This window comes from Bombina bombina, chromosome 4 (assembly GCF_027579735.1).
Source record: "Bombina bombina isolate aBomBom1 chromosome 4, aBomBom1.pri, whole genome shotgun sequence".
NCBI lineage: Eukaryota > Metazoa > Chordata > Amphibia > Anura > Bombinatoridae > Bombina > Bombina bombina.
The window spans coordinates 888,719,076-888,734,282 of NC_069502.1; the positions used below are offsets into that span (position 1 = coordinate 888,719,076).

Below are 15,207 nucleotides of genomic sequence, written 5' to 3' on the forward strand. Positions count from 1 at the left end.
CAACTTGCCTAATAATTCTGCACTCCCTGTATTTGGGATAATGCATATGAATAAATCAATTTTTTCTTACCTTAAAATTTGACTTTTTCCCTGTGGGCTGTTAGGCTCGCGGGGGCTGAAAATGCTTAATTTTATTGCGTCATTCTTGGCGCTGACTTTTTTGGCGCAAATTTTTTTTTTCTGTTTCCGGCGTCATACGCCGGAAGTTGCGTAATTTTTTGACGTTCTTTTGCGCCAAAAGTGTCGGTGTTCCGGATGTGGCGTCATTTTTGGCGCCAAAAGCATTTAGGCGCCAAATAATGTGGGTGTCATTTTTGGCGCTAAAAAAATATGGGCGTCACTATTGTCTCCACATTATTTAAGTTTCATTATTTCTTGCTTCTGGTTGCTAGAAGCTTGTTCACTGGCATTTTTTCCCATTCCTGAAACTGTCATTTAAGGAATTTGATCAATTTTGCTTTATATGTTGTTTTTTCTATTACATATTGCAAGATGTCCCACGTTGAAACTGAGTCAGAAGATACTTCTGGAAAATCGCTGCCTGGTGCTGGTGCTACCAACGCTAAGTGTATCTGCTGTAAAGTTATGGCATCTGTTCCTCCAGCTGTTGTTTGTACTGTTTGTCATGACAAACTTGTTAATGCAGATAATATTTCCTTTAGTACTGTTACATTACCTGTTGCTGTTCCGTCAACATCTAATACTCAGAGTGTTCCTGATAACATAAGAGATTTTGTTTCTAAATCCATTAAGGAGGCTATGTCTGTTATTCCTCCTTCTAGTAAACGTAAAAAGTCTTTTAAAACTTCTCATTTTTCAGATGAATTTTTAAATGAACATCATCATTCTGATTCTGATAATGGTTCTTCTGGTTCAGAGGATTCTGTCTCAGAGGTTGATGCTGATAAATCTTCATATTTATTTAAAATAGAATTTATTCGTTCTTTACTTAAAGAAGTCCTAATTGCATTAGAAATTGAGGATTCTGGTCCTCTTGATACTAAATCTAAACGTTTAGATAAGGTTTTTAAATCTCCTGTAGTTATTCCAGAAGTTTTTCCTGTCCCTGGTGCTATTTCTGAAGTAATTTCCAGGGAATGGAATAATTTGGGTAATTCATTTACTCCTTCTAAACGTTTTAAGCAATTATATCCTGTGCCATCTGACAGATTAGAGTTTTGGGACAAAATCCCTAAGGTTGATGGGGCTGTCTCTACTCTTGCTAAGCGTACTACTATTCCTACGGCAGATGGTACTTCCTTTAAGGATCCTTTAGATAGGAAAATTGAATCCTTTCTAAGAAAAGCTTACTTGTGTTCAGGTAATCTTCTTAGACCTGCTATATCTTTAGCGGATGTTGCTGCAGCTTCAACTTTTTGGTTAGAAGCTTTAGCGCAACAAGTAACAGATCATAATTCTCATAGCATTATTATTCTTCTTCAACATGCTGATAATTTTATTTGTGATGCCATCTTTGATATCATTAGAGTTGATGTCAGGTATATGTCTCTAGCTATTTTAGCTAGAAGAGCTTTATGGCTTAAAACTTGGAATGCTGATATGTCTTCTAAGTCTACTCTGCTTTCCCTTTCTTTCCAGGGTAATAAATTGTTTGGTTCTCAGTTGGATTCTATTATCTCAACTGTTACTGGAGGGAAAGGAACTTTTTTACCACAGGATAAAAAATCTAAAGGTAAATTTAGGTCTAATAATCGTTTTCGTTCCTTTCGTCACAACAAGGAACAAAAGCCTTCATCCTCAGGAGCGGTATCAGTTTGGAAACCATCTCCAGTCTGGAATAAATCCAAGCCTTTTAGAAAATCAAAGCCAGCTCCTAAGTCCACATGAAGGTGCGACCCTCATTCCAGCTCAGCTGGTAGGGGGCAGATTACGTTTTTTCAAAGAAATTTGGATCAATTCCGTTCACAATCTTTGGATTCAGAACATTGTTTCAGAAGGGTACAGAATTGGCTTCAAGATAAGGCCTCCTGCAAAGAGATTTTTTCTTTCCCGTGTCCCAGTAAACCCAGCGAAGGCTCAAACATTTCTGAAATGTGTTTCAGATCTAGAGTTGGCTGGAGTAATTATGCCAGTTCCAGTTCTGGAACAGGGACTGGGGTTTTATTCAAATCTCTTCATTGTACCAAAGAAGGAGAATTCCTTCAGACCAGTTCTGGATCTAAAAATATTGAATCGTTATGTAAGGATACCAACATTCAAAATGGTAACTGTAAGGACTATCCTGCCTTTTGTTCAGCAAGGGCATTATATGTCTACAATAGATTTACAGGATGCATATCTGCATATTCCGATTCATCCAGATCACTATCAGTTTCTGAGATTCTCTTTCCTAGACAAGCATTACCAGTTTGTGGCTCTGCCGTTTGGCCTAGCTACAGCTCCAAGAATTTTTACAAAGGTTCTCGGTGCCCTTCTGTCTGTAATCAGAGAACAGGGTATTGTGGTATTTCCTTATTTGGACGATATCTTGGTACTTGCTCAGTCTTCACATTTAGCAGAATCTCATACGAATCGACTTGTGTTGTTTCTTCAAGATCATGGTTGGAGGATCAATTTACTAAAAAGTTCATTGATTCCTCAGACAAGGGTAACCTTTTTGGGTTTCCAGATAGATTCAGTGTCCATGACTCTATCTTTGACAGACAAGAGACGTCTAAAATTGATATCAGCTTGTCGAAACCTTAAGTCACAATCATTCCCTTCGGTAGCCTTATGCATGGAAATTCTAGGTCTTATGACTGCTGCATCGGACGCGATCCCCTTTGCTCATTTTCACATGCGACCTCTTCAGCTCTGTATGCTGAACCAGTGGTGCAGGGATTACACAAAGATATCTCAATTAATATCTTTAAAACCGATTGTACGACACTCTCTGACGTGGTGGACAGATCACCATCGTTTAGTTCAGGGGGCTTCTTTTGTTCTTCCGACCTGGACTGTAATCTCAACAGATGCAAGTCTTACAGGTTGGGGAGCTGTGTGGGGGTCTCTGACGGCACAAGGGGTTTGGGAATCTCAGGAGGTGAGATTACCGATCAATATTTTGGAACTCCGTGCAATGTCACATCTGTGGCATACATCAATCATCAAGGAGGGACTCACAGCCCTCTGGCTATGAAAGAAGTATTTCGAATTCTGGTTTGGGCGGAATCCAGCTCCTGTCTAATTTCTGCGGTTCATATCCCAGGTATAGACAATTGGGAAGCGGATTATCTCAGTCGCCAAACGTTGCATCCGGGCGAATGGTCTCTTCACCCAGAGGTATTTCTTCAGATTGTCCAAATGTGGGGACTTCCAGAAATAGATCTGATGGCCTCTCATCTAAACAAGAAACTTCCCAGGTATCTGTCCAGATCCAGGGATCCTCAAGCGGAAGCAGTGGATGCATTGTCACTTCCTTGGAAGTATCATCCTGCTTATATCTTTCCGCCTCTAGTTCTTCTTCCAAGAGTGATCTCCAAGATTCTGAAGGAATGTTCGTTTGTTCTGCTGGTAGCTCCAGCATGGCCTCACAGGTTTTGGTATGCGGATCTTGTCCGGATGGCCTCTTGCCAACCGTGGACTCTTCCGTTAAGACCAGACCTTCTGTCGCAAGGTCCTTTTTTCCATCAGGATCTCAAATCCTTAAATTTAAAGGTATGGAGATTGAACGCTTGATTCTTAGTCAAAGAGGTTTCTCTGACTCTGTGATTAATACTATGTTACAGGCTCGTAAATCTGTATCTAGGGAGATATATTATAGAGTCTGGAAGACTTATATTTATTGGTGTCTTTCTCATCATTTTTCCTGGCATTCTTTTATAATTCCGAGAATTTTACAGTTTCTTCAGGATGTTTTGGATAAAGGTTTGTCTGCAAGTTCCTTGAAAGGACAAATCTCTGCTCTTTCTGTTCTTTTTCACAGAAAGATTGCTAATCTTCCTGATATTCATTGTTTTGTACGAGCTTTGGTTCGTATAAAACCTGTTATTAAGTCAATTTCTCCTCCTTGGAGTTTGAATTTGGTTCTGGGGGCTCTTCAAGCTCCTCCGTTTGAACCTATGCATTCATTGGACATTAAATTACTTTCTTGGAAAGTTTTGTTCCTTTTGGCCATCTCTTCTGCCAGAAGAGTTTCTGAATTATCTGCTCTTTCTTGTGAGTCTCCTTTTCTGATTTTTCACCAGGATAAGGCGGTGTTGCGAACTTCTTTTGAATTTTTACCTAAGGTTGTGAATTCCAACAACATTAGTAGAGAAATTGTGGTTCCTTCATTATGTCCTAATCCTAAGAATTCTAAGGAGAAATCATTGCATTCTTTGGATGTAGTTAGAGCTTTGAAATATTATGTTGAAGCCACTAAGAATTTCCGAAAGACTTCTAGTCTATTTGTTATCTTTTCCGGTTCTAGGAAAGGTCAGAAGGCCTCTGCTATTTCTTTGGCATCTTGGTTGAAATCTTTAATTCATCATGCTTATGTCGAGTCGGGTAAAACTCCGCCTCAAAGGATTACAGCTCATTCTACTAGGTCAGTTTCTACTTCCTTAGGAATGAAGCTTCGGTTGATCAGATTTGCAAAGCAGCAACTTGGTCTTCTTTGCATACTTTTACTAAATTCTACCATTTTGATGTGTTTTCTTCTTCTGAAGCTGTTTTTGGTAGAAAAGTACTTCAGGCAGCTGTTTCAGTTTGAATCTTCTGCTTATGTTTTCAGTTTTTTTCATTATAAAATTTAAACTTTATTTTGGGTGTGGATTATTTTTTCAGCGGAATTGGCTGTCTTTATTTTATCCCTCCCTCTCTAGTGACTCTTGCATGGAAAGATCCACATCTTGGGTAGTCATTATCCCATACGTCACTAGCTCATGGACTCTTGCTTATTACATGAAAGAAAACATAATTTATGTAAGAACTTACCTGATAAATTCATTTCTTTCATATTAGCAAGAGTCCATGAGGCCCACCCTTTTTTTGTGGTGGTTATGATTTTTTTGTATAAAGCACAATTATTCCAATTCCTTATTTTTTATGCTTTCGCACTTTTTTCTTATCACCCCACTTCTTGGCTATTCGTTAAACTGATTTGTGGGTGTGGTGAGGGGTGTATTTGTAGGCGTTTTGAGGTTTGGGAAACTTTGCCCCTCCTGGTAGGAATGTATATCCCATACGTCACTAGCTCATGGACTCTTGCTAATATGAAAGAAATGAATTTATCAGGTAAGTTCTTACATAAATTATGTTTTTTCTTTTGTGACTATAATTAAAAAAAAATAACTTTTACATTTATTTCTATTATCAAATTTAAAGGGACAGTCTACACCAAAAGTTTTCTTATTTAAAAAGATAGATAATCCCTTTATTACCCATTCCCCGTTTTTGCATAACCAACATACTTATATTAATATAGTTTTTACCTCTGTGATTACCTTGTATCTAAGCCTCTGCAGACAGCCTCCTTATCTAAGTGCTTTTGACAGACATGCAGTGTAGTCAATCAGTGAAGACTCCTAAATAACTTCACGGGAGTGAGCACAATGTTATCTATATGACACACATGAACTAATACTGTCTAACTGTGAAAAACTTTCAAAATGCTCTGAGCTAAGAGGCGGTTTTCAATAGTTTAGAAATCAGTTTGAGCCTAGCTTTTCAAAAATACCATCAAGGGAACAAAGCAAATTTGATGATAAAAGTAAATTGGAAAGTTGTTTAAAATTGCATGCCCTATCTGAATCATGAAAGTTTAGTTTTGACTTTACTGTCCCTTTAAGGAACATGAAACTCAACATTTTTTCTTTTTTGATTCAGATAGTGAATGCAATTTTAAATACTTTCTTATTGACTTATATTTTCTTCATTATCTTGGTATCCTTTGCTGAAAAAACAGCTATGTACATGTGTAAACCAATAGCATAGGGCATATATGTGCTGCCACCAATCAGCAACTCCTGAGCCTATCTAGGTATGCTTTTCAACAAAGGATACTTAAAAAAAGAAAATAGATATTAGAAGTAAACTGGAAAGTTGTTTAAAATTCACTGCTCTATCTAAATCACAATAGAAAAAAATGTTTAATGTCCCTTTAACTTAATTCTCTTGGTAACCTTTGTTGAAAAGCAGTTGTGTACACTCTATATGGCAGTATATAGTTATGAATATACTAAATAATATATATAACCAAATGTAAGTAAAGTATTCTATTATTTTTAATGTTGGTGCCTTTTTGTTTGCAGATGGTTGAAGTCCGGTTACTATATGAAATAAATGATCTAGAGTCCCCGGATATTGAACAGTTGCCAACCCCAAGTGGTGGTCCCAACTCTCAACCCCTTGTTCTTCAATCTCATCCGTCCACAAGCAGCAGTTCTTCTGATGGAATACGGGATAATGTACCTTGTTTAAGGTGAGTATTTCAGCAAATTAGGCAAATATTTAAGGGATACTTGACCATGATATACTGTGTGGATCCAAAAAATATATAGTTTTGCTTATTTTTAAATAACATTGTGCTAATTTTCAGACTCCTAATCAAGCCCCAAAGTTTAAGAGGTAGACTGTTGTCTGCCTACTCCATCTTGCTTCTGTTTATTTAAAGGGTCTTATCTTGGTCCCCCTGGTAATATTTACCAGTGAGACCCCCTCTCCAGAGGGGGTGTGGACAGAACTATCCACTCCCCTTATTTACCATAAACGCTTCCAGTGGGACACCACTCCTTCCTCCTCCTAGTTCTGTCCAGCCTGCTAGGTGGACAGGGCTAGGAGTCCCTCTCTGTGCTTTTCTTCTGGGCTATAAAATATTCCCTTCCTTGGATGGCTTACCTTGGCTAGAGCTGGTGATCTTCCCAGCTGTCTGATGCCATTTTTTCTGTGATCGCGGTCACTGTTGTGGCGATAGCCGGTGAAAAACTGTTCCCTACGGTTTCCTTGTGGGGGCCACCTTGTTGCCGTGATGTCATTGGTAAAGGACGTAGCGGAGGCCACATATGTTATGTATATCCGGCATTATCATGGATTGTGAGAGTGATCAACCTAAGCTTCAGCCTTAACCCATTACAGCCCAGGATGAATCAGGGGCAACTATTTTTTTCTCTGACAAACTATGTACTAGTTATTTTAACATTTTTGCTAAATTTATGGCTTCTACAGATCTGGTAATAATAGCCTTAAAGGGACAGTATACTATAAAATTGTTTTCCCTTAATGTGTTTCCAATTACTTTTTTTACCAGCTGCAGAGTATAAAATGTATGAGATTTACTTTTTTTAAGGCTTATTTGTGTACATGAATTAGCTGATTTTGTGTTTTGAAGCCACAACCTAATAAAATGGGTTGAGCTTGTAGGTATAATCAGATCTCATTACTTTATCACATTGTGTACATATACCTGCTTCTTTGTCTTACATCCGTCTGTAAATCAATCACCAATACTTAGAGAGAACAATGGAAAATTAACATTTTATTTTATTTCTTCTATAACCCACTGGGAGTGTAGTTTCTTCTACTGGCTGTGTTTACACAGCTTGGCCTTAAGGCCAAAAACTTTCAGGATGGGTGGGGATACCACAGGCTAAATAAACTATTTCAAATGCCAATATAAGGGTAATGGAAATACTTGTAAACAATTTAATACACTCCAGCAGGTAAAGTGGATCATTGGGAACAAATTAAAGGGGAGAAGTTTTGAGTAAACTGTCCCTTTAAGGCTCCACTATTTTTACTCTGATTATGTTTTAGAAATTAATTTAATCCTTGACTTTTTGAAAAACATAAATGGTTATGCTTGACATAAATATGGTTTAAGTGTTTGCAACAACACTGGGAAAAAAAAAGTTTATTACACAAAACTAATGTTTCTTTATAGGCAAGAAAAATCAGAATTTAGATTCTTTCTACATAATTACTTCATGAGTACGTTTTGAAGATAGCAACCTAGTCTGTGGTCTGATCCAGAGTACACAATTTTTCTGTATCCTATTATAATTTTTGGTACAGGGCACTGTTTTCTAGTCATATTATTTTCAGACCTGTCACTTACAATAACTGGTTGCATGTTTCAATTGCAACATTAAACCCGCCTGTATAGGGCAAGGGTCTATTTTTCTCTTCATTTTTCAAGATTAAGATTCTCTGTCCCAAACTAGGGACAAGAGAGGTGGTTTTCCTTTTCAGCTCTTCATGTTTTTTAAATCCTATTCATTTGCTCACTTGCCTCTGCTTGCAAGCAACTTTCCAACTTGGAGACATTTTTTAACTAGATTTTTCATTTTTTGCGCTGTTATATTTCAACTCCCTAAGAATCTTTGAAATGAAACGCAAAATTTCAGTTCATAAGAAGTTTTTTTAATAGCTGGGGGTTATATTTTCCAGTATTTTGATCTGTTATTTCTAGAAACGGCTGGCTTTTCTTTCACTGCATTCTCCCTTTTCAGTTATATAAAGGACGCTCTTCTTTTGTGAATTCAGAATTTATAATCTGTCGGAAGTCTATCCTGATAGAGCCAAATTGGTTCATTTTGCAATGACATAAGAAGTCATTTAATCCTGAAGGAGAACTTTATTATACATTTTTGCAGGCTCAATGCAAGTTTCTGATAGCCATTCATATTTAAAGTTTTATGTATTTTAGCACAGACTTCCTTTGGAGGGAGTAGGTCTTTACAACAAATTACTAAGTCTACAATTTAGTTTGTAAGGATTGTGGACAAATGGAATCTTCGATATATGAATCTACTAGACTTCTAGTTTCTTTTGTCAATTTTACAATATATCTACTTTTTCCAAATGTCAAGCCCTAGGATTGGATACTCTGTTTTAAGAATTCACTCTTATATATGTGTTTTCTCTATTTTTCCTGATCTACTAGAGAATTTTTAAGGAAAAGATAACATTTGTAATCCTTCTCTTTTGTCATGCAGATTTTAGTTTCCTCTGGGGCACTGATTTATGGGCCTATTTTCTGGCTTACCTAAGTGGGCCTCCTTTTTTTGGGGCACAGGTGAACAATTAGCTGATTATTTTTACATGGCTGTTTTGCCTGTTTCTGTTGGGGCGGCCTGGAGGTGAATTTGGGGACTGGTGCCTAGTGCTAAGGTGGACAAACTCCCATAGATATTTTCATATTTAGAATTTTAGATTTAATGTTTGGCTGCTGAAAGTGTCTGTTAACTGAAGTTTATTTATTTTTTTCTTAATGTTTTGTTTATACTCTGTAAACCTACAACTTGTTGTATTTTTCTATTCTTGATCTGTTTTTTCTTTTGGATGGTCCAATATAATGTTTATAGCAGATATTCTGCTGTCTGTTGGTATTCTTCAAATAAGATTATATCTCAGTTAATTAAAAAGTGTTGGTCTTTTTGTAAGATGCTTGTGCTCCAACATCTGAGGCTTTAGATCTCTTGGTTATGCAATCTTTTCAAGTCTTGGTCCATACCCAATTTACAATTTAATCCCGGGTTCTTACTTTTGGATCCTTCTTAGTTTTATTTCTATCTGGCCTCTCATTGAATTCATTGTTCCAGAAACTATTTTTCTTCTGTTATGTGTGATCAGTCCACGGGTCATCATTACTTCTGGGATATTATCTGCTCCCCTACAGGAAGTGCAAGAGGATTCACCCAGCAGAGCTGCTATATAGCTCCTCCCCTCTACGTCACCCCCAGTCATTCTCTTGCACCCAAAGCAGCTCTCAACGATTGTAACGCTGTTGCAATACCAGAGAAAATGTGTAGGTTGGATAAATACTTTGCGGTACCGGCGAGTACTGACGTTTTTCCTATACCTAAGAGATTAACTGAAATTGTTACTAAGGAGTGGGATAGACCCGGTGTGCCGTTCTCACCCCCTCCAATATTTAGAAAGATGTTTCCAATAGACGCCACCACACGGGACTTATGGCAAGCGGTCCCTAAGGTGGAGGGAGCAGTTTCTACTTTAGCTAAGCGTACCACTATCCCGGTGGAGGATAGCTGTGCTTTTTCAGATCCTATGGATAAAAAATTAGAGGGTTACCTTAAGAAAATGTTTGTTCAACAAGGTTTTATATTACAACCCCTTGCATGCATCGCGCCGATTACGGCTGCGGCAGCATTTTGGATTGAGTCTCTAGAAGAGAACCTTAGTTCAGCTACGCTGGACGACATTACGGACAGGCTTAGAGTCCTTAAACTAGCTAATTCATTCATTTCGGAGGCCGTAGTACATTTAACCAAACTTACGGCTAAGAATTCAGGATTCGCCATTCAGGCACGCAGGGCGCTGTGGCTAAAATCCTGGTCGGCTGATGTAACTTCTAAGTCCAAATTACTTAATATACCTTTCAAGGGGCAAACTTTATTTGGGCCCGGTTTGAAAGAAATTATTGCTGACATTTCAGGAGGTAAGGGCCACGCTCTACCTCAAGACAAAGCCAAAGCTAAGGCTAGACAGTCTAATTTTCGTCCCTTTCGGAATTTCAAAGCAGGAGCAGCGCCAACCTCCACTGCACCAAAACAGGGAGGAGCTGTTGCTCGTTACAGACAAGGCTGGAAGCCTAACCAGTCCTGGAACAAGGGCAAGCAGGCCAGTAAACCTGCTGCTGCCTCAAAGACAGCATGAACCGAGGGCCCCCGATCCGGGACCGGATCTAGTGGGGGGCAGACTCTCTCTCTTCGCCCAGGCTTGGGCAAGAGATGTCCAGGATCCCTGGGCGCTAGAGATCATATCTCAGGGATACCTTCTAGACTTCAAATTCTCTCCCCCAAGAGGGAGATTTCATCTGTCAAGGTTGTCAACAAACCAAATAAAGAAGGACGCGTTTCTACGCTGTGTACAAGATCTATTATTAATGGGAGTGATCCATCCGGTTCCGCGGTCGGAACAAGGACAAGGGTTTTACTCAAACCTGTTTGTGGTTCCCAAAAAAGAGGGAACTTTCAGGCCAATCTTGGATTTAAAGATCCTAAACAAATTCCTAAGAGTTCCATCGTTCAAAATGGAAACTATTCGGACAATCTTACCCATGATCCAAGAGGGTCAGTACATGACCACAGTGGATTTAAAGGATGCTTATCTTCACATACCGATTCACAAAGATCATTACCGGTATCTAAGGTTTGCCTTCTTAAACAGGCATTACCAGTTTGTAGCCCTTCCATTCGGATTGGCTACGGCTCCAAGAATCTTTACAAAGGTTCTGGGTGCCCTTCTGGCGGTTCTAAGACCGCGAGGAATTTCGGTAGCTCCGTACCTAGACGACATTCTGATACAAGCTTCAAGCTTTCAAACTGCCAAGTCTCATACAGAGTTAGTTCTGGCACTTCTAAGGTCGCATGGATGGAAGGTGAACGAAAAGAAGAGTTCTCTCTTTCCCCTCACAAGAGTGCCATTCTTGGGGACTCTTATAGATTCTGTAGAAATGAGGATTTATCTGACAGAAGACAGATTAACAAAGCTTCTAAATGCATGCCGTGTCCTTCATTCCATTCAACTCCCGTCAGTAGCTCAATGCATGGAGGTGATCGGCTTAATGGTAGCAGCAATGGACATAGTTCCCTTTGCACGCCTACATCTCAGACCGCTGCAATTGTGTATGCTGAGTCAGTGGAATGGGGATTACTCAGATTTGTCCCCCACTCTGAATCTGGATCAAGAGACCAGAAACTCTCTTCTATGGTGGCTTTCTCGGCCACATCTGTCCAGGGGGATGCCGTTCAGCAGGCCGGACTGGACAATTGTAACAACAGACGCCAGCCTTCTAGGTTGGGGCGCTGTCTGGAATTCTCTGAAGGCTCAGGGACAATGGAGTCAGGAGGAAAGTCTCCTGCCAATAAACATTCTGGAATTGAGAGCAGTTCTCAATGCCCTTCTAGCTTGGCCCCAGTTAAAGACTCGGGGGTTCATCAGGTTTCAGTCGGACAACATCACGACTGTAGCTTACATCAACCATCAAGGAGGGACAAGAAGCTCCCTAGCAATGATAGAAGTATCAAAGATAATTCGCTGGGCAGAGTCTCACTCTTGCCACCTATCAGCAATCCACATCCCGGGAGTGGAGAACTGGGAGGCGGATTTCTTGAGTCGCCAGACTCTTCATCCGGGGGAGTGGGAACTTCATCCGGAGGTCTTTGCCCAAATACTTCAACGTTGGGGCAAACCAGAGATAGATCTCATGGCGTCTCGCCAGAACGCCAAACTTCCTCGCTACGGATCCAGATCCAGGGATCCGGGAGCGGTTCTGATAGATGCTTTGACAGCACCTTGGAACTTCAGGATGGCTTATGTGTTTCCACCCTTCCCACTGCTTCCTCGATTGATTGCCAAAATCAAACAGGAGAGAGCATCAGTGATTCTAATAGCGCCTGCATGGCCGCGCAGGACTTGGTATGCAGATCTAGTGGACATGTCATCCTGTCCGCCTTGGTCTCTACCTCTAAGACAGGACCTTCTGATTCAGGGTCCATTCAAACATCAAAGTCTAACTTCTCTGAAGCTGACTGCTTGGAAATTGAACGCTTGATTTTATCAAAACGTGGGTTTTCTGAGTCGGTTATTGATACCCTGATACAGGCTAGGAAGCCTGTTACCAGAAAGATTTACCATAAAATATGGCGTAAATACCTATACTGGTGTGAATCCAAAGATTACTCCTGGAGTAAGGTTAGGATTCCTAGAATATTGTCTTTTCTACAAGAAGGTTTAGAAAAGGGTTTATCGGCTAGCTCATTAAAGGGACAGATCTCAGCTCTGTCCATCTTGTTACACAGGCGTCTGTCAGAAAATTCAGACATCCAGGCCTTTTGTCAGGCTTTAGCTAGGATCAAGCCTGTGTTTAAAACTGTTGCTCCGCCATGGAGTTTAAACTTAGTTCTTAACGTTTTACAGGGTGTTCCGTTTGAACCCCTTCATTCCATTGATATAAAATTGTTATCTTGGAAAGTTCTATTTTTAATGGCTATTTCCTCGGCTCGAAGAGTCTCTGAGTTATCAGCCCTACATTGTGATTCTCCTTATCTGATCTTTCACTCAGACAAGGTAGTTCTGCGTACTAAACCTGGGTTCTTACCTAAGGTAGTCACTAACAGGAATATCAATCAAGAGATTGTTGTTCCATCCTTGTGTCCAAATCCTTCTTCAAAGAAGGAACGTCTTCTACACAATCTGGATGTAGTTCGTGCCCTCAAGTTCTACTTGCAGGCAACTAAAGATTTTCGCCAAACTTCTTCCCTGTTTGTCGTTTATTCTGGACAGAGGAGAGGTCAAAAAGCTTCTGCTACCTCTCTCTCTTTTTGGCTTCGTAGCATAATACGTTTAGCCTATGAGACTGCTGGACAGCAGCCTCCTGAAAGAATTACAGCTCATTCCACTAGAGCTGTGGCTTCCACTTGGGCCTTTAAGAATGAGGCCTCTGTTGAACAGATTTGCAAGGCTGCAACTTGGTCTTCGCTTCATACTTTTTCCAAATTTTACAAATTTGACACTTTTGCTTCTTCGGAGGCTATTTTTGGGAGAAAGGTTCTTCAGGCAGTGGTTCCTTCTGTATAATGAGCCTGCCTATCCCTCCCGTCATCCGTGTACTTTTGCTTTGGTATTGGTATCCCAGAAGTAATGATGACCCGTGGACTGATCACACATAACAGAAGAAAACATAATTTATGCTTACCTGATAAATTCCTTTCTTCTGTTGTGTGATCAGTCCACGGCCCGCCCTGTTTTTTAAGGCAGGTACATATTTTTTAAATTATAATTCAGTCACCACTACACCCTTGGTTTCTCCTTTTTCGTTGGTCTTTGGTCGAATGACTGGAGGTGACGTAGAGGGGAGGAGCTATATAGCAGCTCTGCTGGGTGAATCCTCTTGCACTTCCTGTAGGGGAGCAGATAATATCCCAGAAGTAATGATGACCCGTGGACTGATCACACAACAGAAGAAAGGAATTTATCAGGTAAGCATAAATTATGTTATTTCAACACCGGTGATGTTTAGAATGGTAGTTACTTTGTGTGATATTGTCATACCTTATTATTTTATCATAATGGAATAATCTTGAGAACTGTTACCAATGTTGACATTTATTGAAGTCAAGACATTCTTTTTTCCTTCATTCAGTCCTGATAAGCAGGGGTTTTGAATTAACTCATTTTAACCTCTAGGTTGTGATCTGTTTTTAGTTTTCTGCTAGAAGTCTCAATTCCTGTAGCTGTTTTTTTCTTTGTTTTGTTACAAGGTCCTCATTTTGGGTAGACATTCGCAAGGTCAACCATCTTTATTTGGTTTGTTCAAGTTATTTTAAGTTCAAACAAGTAATAGAATGAACAAGTTCCAGAGGGTTTATCATATTCTCGTCAGGTCAGGCTCCTTCTGGACCTACCATCTTTGGTTTGGTTGTACAGATGTTCTCTATGGCTTACAGAAAAAAGGGAACTTTGTTTCTATTTTTAAAACTTGTTGTTTGCCTATCAGCTTCTGCTAGGTTTGGTCGAAAGATTTTGTCTTCAGTTTCATCTTTATGGAAGTTTATATCAATGTTTTTATTTCTTTCCCACCCTTTCTTTTATTGCTGCTCTGTATTCTCTCACTGGTAAGTATTATCAGGGGCCCAAGATAATTGGAAATTAACAACAAAATATAAGCAGTTTCTATATCTTGGCCCATACCCTGGGTAACTCTTACCAGGCTCCCTCCCTTTGCTTGGTTCACCTGTTTTGACTGGACCTCTCTAGGAGGAGGAAGGGGTGGTGTCCCACTGGAAGCTTTTATGGTAAATGAGGGCAGTGGATAGTTCTGTCCACGTCCCTCTGGAGAGGGGGTCTCACCGGGTAAGTATTACCCAGGGTATGGGCCAAGAGAAATTGCTTATATTTTGTTGTTAATTTCCAATTTTTATATGCAGGGGAGGGGGAGTGTCTGCTCTTTTTGCTTTCCAGCCCATTTCAGTGGGTGTTCCAGCTAACCTTTTCAACAGTGCCAAACTGGGAGCTCCTAAATTAGTTTTTATACTGGATTTTCAGATCAGTATCTGTTCATATTCTTATTTATTGTAGTGTCTATTACGTGCAGTTATATGAAAATTGCTGTATACTGTCCCTTTAAAGTTCTCTAAGCTCAACAGACAGCTGACGTACAGCGTATGTCGCTGTTTTTTAAGGGGTTAAGAGGAGACTATTGTTCTCTGAGATTGTCTTTTGTTGGCATTATTTTATTTAATTTTTTTGAGAAGCACACCTTTT

At 39.7% G+C, this 15,207-nt stretch overlaps 1 protein-coding gene across 2 annotated transcripts in view; it reads left to right on the forward strand.

Moving 5' to 3' along the window:
* The window catches only part of STXBP5 (syntaxin binding protein 5), a 1,442,716-nt gene that overhangs the window by 1,243,942 nt on the left and 183,567 nt on the right, over nt 1-15,207 (forward strand). For both annotated transcript variants that reach the window (XM_053711794.1, XM_053711795.1), the window contains exon 16: nt 6,234-6,403. In XM_053711794.1, coding sequence (XP_053567769.1) covers nt 6,234-6,403 — 170 coding nt within the window. The remainder of the gene's footprint in view (nt 1-6,233; nt 6,404-15,207) is intronic.